Source organism: Zingiber officinale, chromosome 9B, assembly GCF_018446385.1.
Source record: "Zingiber officinale cultivar Zhangliang chromosome 9B, Zo_v1.1, whole genome shotgun sequence".
Lineage (NCBI taxonomy): Eukaryota > Viridiplantae > Streptophyta > Magnoliopsida > Zingiberales > Zingiberaceae > Zingiber > Zingiber officinale.
The window spans coordinates 51,386,338-51,397,517 of NC_056003.1; the positions used below are offsets into that span (position 1 = coordinate 51,386,338).

General features: G+C 33.1%; 1 protein-coding gene across 2 annotated transcripts; it reads left to right on the forward strand.

Annotated features, from left to right (window-relative positions):
- The first annotated feature begins 5,154 nt into the window (after positions 1–5,154).
- Positions 5,155–11,120, forward strand: LOC122025761 (DNA replication licensing factor MCM3-like). Of its 2 annotated transcripts, XM_042584635.1 has the most exons (17): positions 5,155–5,298; positions 5,395–5,498; positions 5,590–5,795; positions 6,773–6,903; positions 6,978–7,216; positions 7,296–7,532; positions 7,619–7,773; positions 7,850–8,058; positions 8,136–8,298; positions 8,371–8,579; positions 8,737–8,796; positions 9,855–9,947; positions 10,166–10,326; positions 10,401–10,466; positions 10,562–10,703; positions 10,787–10,875; positions 10,945–11,120. In XM_042584635.1, exons 1-16 carry the CDS (start codon positions 5,233–5,235, stop codon positions 10,841–10,843), a joined length of 2,298 nt encoding a protein of 765 aa, XP_042440569.1. In that variant the 5' UTR covers positions 5,155–5,232; the 3' UTR covers positions 10,844–10,875; positions 10,945–11,120. The 2 variants fall into 2 exon arrangements, with proteins under 2 accessions (XP_042440569.1, XP_042440568.1); XM_042584634.1 differs by having other exon boundaries at positions 10,787–11,120.
- Positions 11,121–11,180: the final 60 nt, after the last annotated feature.

Consider the following 11,180-nt stretch of genomic DNA (forward strand, 5'->3'; position numbering starts at 1 on the left):
CTTGGCTCTTGAAGATCAAGAAAAAGTTAGTTTCATAACTACAAATGAAACCTTTTGTTATGATATTTTGCTGTTCGGATTGAAGAATACAGGGGCAACTTATCAATGGCTCATGAATCGAGTTTTCAAGCACCAAATTGGAAGAAATATTGAGGTGTATGTTGATGATATTTTAATTAAATCTATGTGATTTGATACTTTGATCGACCCAACAAATTGTTACCTTTGTTGCGTGCTCAAAGCAATCCTAGCAGCAAGTTGTCTTTGGATGTAGATCTCAGCACGATCAAGTGCTCGTACCTCTACGGTATTCACACGAACATGTTCTCCTTCCGTCTCACAAACTCACGACTTGAAGAAGAAACAACCTTTGTTATTCTAGCAACAAAGCAAGGAAGTTTCGGCCAAGAGAAAAAGGAGGAAGAAGAAGAAGACTAAAGGTCTCTATACAAAAATGCATTGTAAAAATTCTCTTATATTGATCCAATGAATACTAAGGGTTTTTGCCTTTTGGTCATCCTCTTTCATTGCATGATTAATCCAAATTAATCATCATTTTTCTTCTTTAATGAGTGGATTCAATTGAGTGTAACTCGGATTAGACTCCATCCAACCCAATGAGTCTAACTTGTATTGGACTCAATCTAATGATTAGATTCATTTGAGTCTAACTCAATTCAATCCAATAATATTAAGGTTTATCACATTTTGGTCAAACTAAAATAAACTCATCTCCAAATCAACATGTTTTTTGTATGTGATCCAATAGACTCTCGTAACATTAGCAATATATCTAAAATTATTTTAGAAATATAAGCAATGAGTGACATCTAGCAATGTATCGTTACTACCCAAGTGATGAAAATGTCGAGATCTGACCTAATATTTTTGTGTCTATTATCTTGTATGACTCAGTCCTTCTATCTTATAAGTACCTTGTGGCAGTTTTGATGTGGTCAACCAAGTTAAGTTAGGTTCTGTGTTTGTTTGATCCTTTGTGTCTAAGTGTATAGGAGCTTAGGAACACAAGAAGTCGAGCGGAAGATGCAGCTAGCGAGAAGGATTGCATGGGAAAAGAGTCGACGAGCTCGGTGCATCCGAGAGACGAGGTGCTGCGGAAGAGTACACTGGTGGATGAGAAGGACATGCGTGACGTTTGAGGGACGAGAATTTAAGGAGGAAGCCTGCTCGAAGAGACGAGGTGCTGCGGAAGAGTATACTGGTGGATGAGAAGGACATGCGTGACGTTTGAGGGACGAGAATTTAAGGAGGAAGCCTGCTCGAAGAGAAGGCCGAAAATGAGTCCGGGTGAGCCCAATTTCGGATGGACGAAATCACCCAAGCGATCAAAGCAGCAGAAGAGGCAACGGGGAGTTGCAGAGCTGGTAGAGGCGCCTTCGCGCCTTTATGTGGGAAGGTGCCTTCAACCCTTTGAATGTGCTTTAGATTGGGCAAAATGTAACCGTCAGTGAAGATAGAACCTTATCTTCGCTTACTTTGCTGGAGGCGCCTTCTACCTTGTTGGAGATGTCTTCTAGTCTCGGATAAGATTTTCTAGGGGTTATAAAAAGACTCCTGGACCTAGAAAATATAGAACAACTTTAGTATTAACTTTCCTAGTCATTCTTGAGCTATCAATGTGTGTAAAAGGCTTCTCCGCCTTTAATGAAGGAGATCTTCTAGTACTTTTCAACACCTTGGATTAACAACCACCTAAAAAGGGGGTTATTTCTTATGTAGGCAATTCACCCCCTAATATATCCTTGATATTTAGACTGATCTATTAGATATAGACCATGCCATCCTCTTATAATTTTTTTTTCTTAATACCTAAGTAGACACACTCAATAAAATAAGCTCAATATTTCATATTGACTAATTTGAGCATGATCATGCATTCTTGTGTCCTACTTAATCAAGAGGCCCATAGATATTACTTCTGTCATATGGAAGAGATAGGTCCCATCTACATCACTCACATCTGCCCACATAACTTATTGCATATCCAGTGATCGACTTTATAGTCCACCTTGTTACAGATGATGTTTGCCGATACCAAAGTACACAACTCTTTATGTAGGGAATCGTAGCGACTTCAGATCCAAGGACTATTCATACCAATAGTCACATGAGAATGTTTGTGACACTTATATAACAATTCATGAAACATTCTCATAGCGGGTCAATTCAGTACATATTCTCTAATATATACCATGTGTCAACTTGATATCTTGTACCCATTACTTATGAAATTAGTCATCAATTGACTTACATGCTAGTCTTAACACATTAATATTACCCTTGTATATTAATGTTTGACTAAAATAGTTAAGAGTAATGTTTTATATATATCTACAGCCTCTCACTATCAATTCAACTAATTAATATGCTGTAAACTAGAACCGACTATCCTTGAACATTATTATACTTATTCATCCGATACAGATTTAAAGTAAATATAATAACTATTACCTTTTATTAATGAAATATGAATCAATATGTCCTAAGTCAATCAACTCTTGAACGACTCTTAGAACTTGCAGTTACATAATACTATTATCATATTACAATCATTATCCTATTATTCTCCTCTACTAACTCAATTACCAATCAACCTATTAACACACTAATCTCATGAACAGTTGTGACAATGATGTTATTGTTGCTACAATACTTTTGAAGTGCTTGATCAAGTTAAAACAATCTTGTTCAATTTTAAATAATTTTATTAAGTTGATAAATAGTATTTTGATATAAAAATATGATATGATAATTTTGATTAGGTTGAGCTAATTATTTTAATACGTTATAGTAATCATGATAATAATTCTAGCTGGCAGATACATTGGTGAGCGGTCGTTTTGATTGCTTTGATTTATTTATTTTTACAAGTTTAAATTATGGGCCATGACATTTTCTGTCATTTTCTTTCAAAGAATAAAAATGGAAAAGACATATGTGTACGTTCGCATTCATAATTGGTAGGAAGTATAAGTAGAAAGGCCCCCTTCAAAATCTAGCAAAGTATTCAAAGCATGACCTGTATATACTTTCAAAGTAGCAAGGACCACTTCAATTACTTGAAGGAATCAGACTTCTGTGCTTGGCGAGAGGGTAAATATTTGGATGATATATGCATATATAATGAGAGTTTGATTCTCACATACCACATCGACATATTAAATGTTCGTGCTGATTGAACTATCACTATGGAAAAAATTTAATTTACTAGTAAAATAAAATAACCGGTAATCCAATAATTTTGACCAGTAATATAGATTATCAGTCAAAATTATCAAAATCATAATTCAAAACTGTCTTTTTTAATTATATCAAGTGTCAATTATCAAAATCCATCAATATTTTCTAAATTTAACTAATAATTAATCTGTCGGACCATCAATCCTAAGATTAATCGGATAGCACGAATCGACACTTTAATTAAAAAATGATTTTTTTTTTCCGGATAGGAATCAGACTTTTGTCCTAGCACATGTTTGGACCACCACAAAGCAGGTAATGACTTCCCATTATTTTTTTTATTATTATTACAAATAGTCATTATATATAATAACAAAAATGATATTTTATGTAAGGATACATTCAATTTTTTAAATTTATCAAAAGCACATCGTATTTTGATTTTTATGAAAGACACATCTAATTTTCTTTATATATCACAAAAGTGGTATCGACCTCCAATTAATATTTTATTATATATATATCCTTTATATATATATATAATAACAAAAATAATATTTTATTAAAAGATATACTTGATTTATAAATTTGTTCAAAAATGCATTATACTTTGTCAAATAAAAAAAATTAAAATTTAATTATTTTATCAAAATATTTCATGTTAAAATTATTGATGGTGTTAAAAAAACTTAATTTTTAAAAAATTTAAATCATTAAACTTATCTTTTAAATTTATTTATTAAATTTTGAAGTTATAATAAAAAAAACTATTTTTTTAAAAAAACATATTATTTATATTCCATTTCTGTCAATTTATGTTTTTGCCATTTTATAATTCAATGACTTTTTGCCCCAGTGCGTAAACATGGACCACCGTAAAGCACTACTGATCCAAATATTTTTATTATGTTTTATTATATATATATATATATATATATAATAATAATAATAATAATAATAATATTTTATTACTTAATTTTTTTAATTTTTTGAAGATACATTTAATTTCTAAAATATTTTTCTCATCTCTCAGTGCTAAATTTAAATAAAAAAAAAATATTTTAAAAACAATTGAAAAAACTGAATGAATCGAATAAAATAAAATAAAATAAAATTTTAATTATCTTGAGTTGTTTCATATGACCTTACAAAGCTCTGTCATTTATCTTTTTAATTTTAAAAATTTAATATTTTTTTAAAAAAATATTATTTATATTTCATTTGTGTCCATTTATGTTTTTTTATTCAATTAATAATAATAATAATAATAATATTATTATTATTATTATTATTATTATTAAAGTTGATGTAATGTTTAAGAAAATCAAATATTGATCGAACATATATAAAGAATTAATAATGTTTTTTTATTTTGAAAATAACTCATATATTACCATAAATATTGTTATATGAAAATATGTGTTTTTTTAATGAAAATTACTCCAATATATCTAAATTGCTATACTTTAGTCATGATGGATTGTAATAGTTTGTATCAAAATTATTATAAAATAAAACAATTTGATAAAATTTATTTATAATGATTTGGATCAAATGTTTTCCTTCGATTTTTAGCCTTTACTTTTATATTTTATGCAGATGAAAATCTTTAAAATTATTTGATTTAGACACAAATATAAATATAAAATATACAAGTCAGAATGCAAAATTAAAATTAATTAATATTTTTTAAAAATATATTTATACTTTTCTATTTTATATAAAAAAAATTCAACTATGAGAACATGTATGATCTCATCCTATTCGCAACCTACCTTAACTTTAAGATTCGTGCAAAACGCGATTATCGATACGCGTTTCATCGCCATATGAACGCTCGAGATCGAGCATCAAATTTTGGACGGCCAAGATCACTGGATCCAATCTTCTTTCCCGCCAATGCGACCGTGCTAGCTCCATTTCCCGCCAAAAGCATTCCTTCTTCTCGATTAAGAACAGTTCTCAGCGGCCTCAGGCTCCCATTTTCACCCAAAAACGGAAAGAAATTTCACAGAACGAAATCGGCGCACGATGGACGTGAACGAGGAGGCGATGGCCGCTCACAAGTCTACGTTTCGCGATTTCTTGGAGCAACATGTAAGCTTTTTGATCTTCCGTTCTGGCCTCACGAACAGATACCTTTTTTGTTGGATTAAATTTCACTTTTTTGTGTGTTTTTTTGGGGTTCGCAAGGGTTCTTACATGGATTCCGTGAGGCAATTAGCCGAGTGTAATGGCCGGCGTCTCATCATCGCCACAGACGACCTTCGTAGTTATAGTCTCGATTTCGCTCGAAGGTAATGGAAGATTAAAAGCCAAATCATCACTCTCTTTGCCCTAAAAATTACGTCTTGCTTGTAGATTCCTTAGATTTTCGTTCATTTGTAGGTTGATCCGTAGTCCGGCGGAGTATATCCAGCCGATCTCCGACGCGGTGACGGAGGAAGCGCGCAGGGTAAACCCTAAGTTGAAAGAACGGTATCGCGTGCAAGTGGGCTTTAAAGGACCCTTTGGTTTCCATAGGGTCACACCTAGGGATCTGATGTCCTCCTTCATCGGCTCCATGGTTTGTGTGGAAGGCATCGTCACTAAATGTACTAAAATCAAACTCTCAGCCGTACCCATTTCTATGTTATTTGATTTTTGATGTCTCTGTTAACATACTGCTACTTTCAATTATTGATACTTTCAATCATCTTTTAGATAAAAGGAAATTCAGGTTGATGATTTAAGTCTAGTGCATTAACATAATATTTTTTTATTTGCATTCTACTTCCATCAAAAAGCTTGAAATTGTTGGAACTCAGATTATCTAAAATAGCATCGAACAATTTAACTAGTTTTTCAAACTGCTAATTGAATTGAATGATTAGTTTTAGTTTCTTTGAGTCATAGTTTGAAAATTTTATGGCTTACTGTCTTATATACTATTTGTGTCTCTTACTAGTTTAATCTTTGATTGAATGCTCATTCTAGCATTCACACTGCCATAGTTCTTTGTGTCTAATCATGTTCCTTTATCTGCGTGGAAGGCATCACCACTAAATGTACTTCAATTAAACTCTCATCCGTACCCATTTTCTACGTTTTATGATCATTGATGTCTCTAATAAGAAATTGTTTTTGTTTTAGTAATAGTGATTCTTCATCCCTTGTTGACAGTTTGATAAATCTTGTTGTTGGTGTTTATTTAATGGACGGTTCCAATTATTGCTACTTTCTATCTTCTTTCAGATAAAAGGAAATTCAGGTTGACGATTTAAGTCTAGTGCGTCAACATACAACTTTTTTTATTTGCATTCTACTTCCATAAAAAAACAGGAAATTTAACATTGTCAGAACTTGACTATCTAAAATAGCGTCAAGCAATTTAACTAATGTTTTGAATTGCTAATTGAATTGAATGATGAGTTTTAGTTTCTCTGAGTTTCATAGTTTGAAGATTTTATTGCTTTCTGACTTATATGCTATTTATGTCTCTTACTAGTCTTATCTTTGAATGCATGCTCATTCTAGCTTTTGAACTGCCATAGTTCTTTGTTTCTAATCATGCTCCTTTATCTGTGTGAAGGTTCTCTTGTAAAGCCAAAGGTAGTCAAAAGTGTTCACTATTGTCCCGCCACAAAACAATTCACATTTCGTGAGTACAGGGACATTACGTCAACTGCTGGCTTGCCTACAGGTTCTGCTCATCCAACCAGGGTAAGGAAATTAACTCAACGACTCTCGAATGGTGTGTTTCCTAATGCATCCGCTTCTCTTGATAACTTTATCAGGATGAAAATGGCAATCTATTGGTAACTGAACACGGGCTCTGTGAGTATAAGGATCATCAAACTTTGTCCATGCAAGAAATGCCTGAAAATTCTGCCCCTGGCCAGCTTCCAAGGACTGTGGATGTAATTGTTGAAGATGATCTTGTTGATTCTTGCAAACCCGGTGATCGAGTAGCAATCGTAGGGGTTTATAAAGCATTCCCTGGGAAAAGCAAAGGCAGCTTGAATGGAGTCTTCAGGTGAATTTACTATTGCTGTAGTTCTTTTAACTTATTTTGGTCCTGAATTCTTAACAAAGGAAAAACTTCATTACTACAGGACTATTCTCATAGCCAACCATGTTTCTCTTTTAAACAAAGGTGCACATGCGCCAAATATTTCTATTCAAGAGGCAAAGAAAATAAAAGAAATAGCAAAGAGAAGTGATGCATTTGATCTGCTCGGGAATTCGCTTGCACCCTCAATATATGGTCATCTGTGGATCAAAAAGGCAGTCATCTTACTGATGCTTGGTGGCGTTGAAAAGAATTTGAAAAATGGAACTCATTTAAGAGGGTAGGTTATCACAATCCTCGAGCACAATCACCTTATTGTTTTTGGTAGTAGCATAATGTGACTAGTTATTCCTTTTTCTACTGCAGTGACATAAACATGATGATGGTTGGCGATCCATCAGTTGCCAAATCCCAACTGCTAAGAGCTATCATGAATATTGCACCACTTGCTATCTCGACGTCTGGTCGAGGCTCCTCAGGTGTTGGCTTGACAGCTGCTGTCACTTCTGATCAAGAAACTGGTAATTTATCTGGCTGTTTTACAATTTTCTTGTCGAATGATACCAATAGAAATCTTTTAACGAATCATATACTCAGGTGAGAGAAGGCTTGAAGCTGGTGCAATGGTTCTAGCTGATAGAGGAGTTATCTGTATTGATGAGTTTGATAAGATGAATGATCTAGATCGCGTTTCCATACATGAAGTTATGGAACAACAGACAGTGACAATTGCCAAGGCAGGCATTCATGCATCACTAAATGCTAGATGCAGTGTAGTAGCTGCTGCAAATCCTATTTATGGAACTGTAAGTTGTATCTTTACTTCTTTTTTTAACTTCATCTGAGACTCCATTCCAACATTTATGAATACTTACTTGAACAGTATGATCGGTCATTGACACCCACGAAGAACATTGGACTTCCTGATTCACTGCTTTCTCGTTTTGATTTGCTTTTCATTGTCCTTGATCAAATGGATCCTGAGATCGACCGTCAAATTTCAGAGCATGTCTCTAGAATGCACAGATATTGTGCAGATGACAGAGGTAACCAATATGTTGCATCAAATTCTTGCATTTTTCATCTTCTCGTGGTCTTAGCAACTCTAGAATGGACAGGCATTGGAGGGCATGAAAAATCTGTGAGATATACTGAAGATGATGATGGTGATGTTGATACATCTATCTTTGTTAAGTACAATCGAGCTCTCCATGGACAAGAAAGGAAAAAGGGGAAAAAGCAAAAACATGAGAGACTAACTATCAATTTCCTCAAGAAGTACATCTACTATGCAAAGAACATTTATCAACCAAAGCTTACTGATGAGGTCATATCGAAAACAACATTCATATTTCCGTTGCAACTTAATTATAAATCTCAATTAATATTGATTTTGAGCAAATTTAATTGATGCCCCATGCTATGTTGCATTTGAATTTTCTTTGCTTTTAGACATTTTTGATAAGCCCATCGTTATTACACAGGCATCCGAGCATATAGCGACATCTTATGCGGAGCTTAGGGATGCTGGCGCAAATGCAAAGGTATGCTACATGCAAAACAAACAAATTTAATTCAATTTGTCCTCATACTTGAGGATCAATTCTAAGTTTGTATCTTTTATTTAAGTACTAGGTTAACTCATCTATATGTTCAAAATATATCTCTTTGATGCACGCTTTTGTAGATGATATTCTACTAATTTGTGAGACTGTAAATTACTTAAATTCAAAGTTTCAATTGTGAAGAATAAATTTGAAACTAAAAAATATTAAGCAGAAGTAAATGCATGTATTGTAATTTCATTTATAAGAAAAAAGAATCATGGGAATAATTTTAAAGGAAAATGGAATTATAATTATTATGCATAATTGTTCTAAATATTTTGTATCTATTATTCAAAGATAAAGATATAAGATGAACATATTGTTATTGAGATAAAAATTAATAGTTGAAGGAGAGAAGTTCCCTAATGTTGTGATTTTTCTAAAATTTTGCTATAATCATTCATACTTCATGGATCAAAGTGGTGGAATGTTAACAAGCAACTTAGAAAAAATGAGGTCAAAAAATGAGAATGCTAAGATGAACTAAGGAACTATAACATTTGTGAGCAAAGATGATCCGATGATCATAAAATGAGAGAAATAGGTTAGTTATGAACATGATCATAAGGTAACTTTAAGAAAATTTAAGTTAATTAGAGTGGAAGTTGCAAAATGAAGGAGATTAGAAAAAGTTAATTAATGCAATAAGAAAATAATCCATTTGAATATTACTAGTGGTGTAATATTGCATGGAGGTTTGAGTTCCATATAGTTGATTTCGTATAACTGAGATTATAATGCAGTTAAATTTTATATGTTTTTTTTCCTTTAAGTTTGTCTACACACTCTAACTTAGATTGTTAGTTGAGATTATGAAGTTATGTGACTTGGATTGAAGATTGGAATTTTGAAATTTAAGGTGAGACCAAGTAGGTGTGAAAAAAAAAGTTTCTAGTAAACATTTCGATGAATTTGTACATAATTTGTGAAGGTTTGCTCTATTTCATACTAAAAGCTGTCTCATGAAGTTTGTGTTCCTTTTTTCTTTTCTCTAGCATGGTGGAGGTACACTTCCAATTACTGCAAGAACCCTAGAGACCATAATTCGTCTCTCAACTGCTCATAGCAAAATGAAACTGAGGACCGAGGTACTTTATCCAATCACTTCATGATTTTTATATGAACAAGAGCATAAATTATCCAGGCAAAGTTCGCTTGCTTCTATTTGTTTTTTCTTCTCGAGTGTTTATTTGTTAATTTCTATTCTTGAATGGCAACTTCCAAGCAAAACCTCTTTGCAAGAGAAGAAATGAATCAGTTTAACATTTCTCTACAAACTTGCTGACCTTTCTCCCCACTGGCAAAGGTTTTGAAAGCTGATGTTGAGGCTGCATTGCAAGTCCTCAACTTCGCCATATATCACAAAGAACTAACTGACATGGAAGAGCGTGAACAAAGAGAACTAGAAATGAAGCAAAAAACTGATCATGACACTGACCAGAATGAGTATCCTGATGGCAGCAGAAGGTGATTTCATTTATCTTTGCTCTTTATTTCATTTTTCCAGTTTACATATTAATAGTTTGTCATTTCATGAACAGTATGGTGGAGCCAATGGATGTCGATGCTGATCACGGTGTGAATGAAGTCGAGTTACCTCCTGACAGGTTCCAACCAAATTCTTTGTGCAACTCAACTGAAAGATGTTCATGTTTTGAAGAATTGTTCACAAGCAAACTTAAAACCTCCTTTTCTCATGTAGAATTGAAGCATTTGAAGCGATCTTAGGCCAGCATGTTATGCTCAACCACTTGGATCAAATTTCCATAGACGAAATCGAAGGATTAGTCAACCGGGAAACAACAAACCGCTACACAAGACGCCAGATATCATTCATCTTGGAGGTATTCAAAAATTAAACTGACTCTAACATGGTATCTGAACATGGATTTTTCAGATATATTTCTTGCTTTATTTTTCTTCACAGAGAATGCAGGACTCCAACAGAATTATGATCATGGAGGGAGTGGTTCGAATCATTTAAATATGAACTGCAGTTTGAGAAATCGCATTAAGGTATATGAATCATGTTTGAGGAGACTCCGATTGTGAAGCTTAATCATGTGGAAATTTTTATATGAACAGAAATGTAATGCGGCACAACTGACCATCAAGTTCGAGTAGAAGATTTGTAATGGATTTGTTAGTAATGGAGTAATCTCCAAATTCTAATATTGCTACTTAACTTTTATAGGTTGCTTCTCCTTCAAAACACATTGTTTTGTATTTTTAGCTGGCACTAATCGATGATTGATTTGGTCCTAAAGTTTTCATTGAAATGCAGGTTCTTGGGAGTTTGTGGGTTACTATAATGTTCATTT

Coding starts and splice junctions, on each gene's coding strand:
- LOC122025761 (XM_042584634.1), top strand. CDS start 5,233: ATGGACGTGAACGAGGAGGCGATGGCCGCTCACAAGTCTACGTTTCGC. Junction 5,299..5,394: donor GCGATTTCTTGGAGCAACAT/GTAAGCTTTTTG, acceptor GGGGTTCGCAAG/GGTTCTTACATGGATTCCGT. Junction 10,327..10,400: donor TATCCTGATGGCAGCAGAAG/GTGATTTCATTT, acceptor TTTCATGAACAG/TATGGTGGAGCCAATGGATG.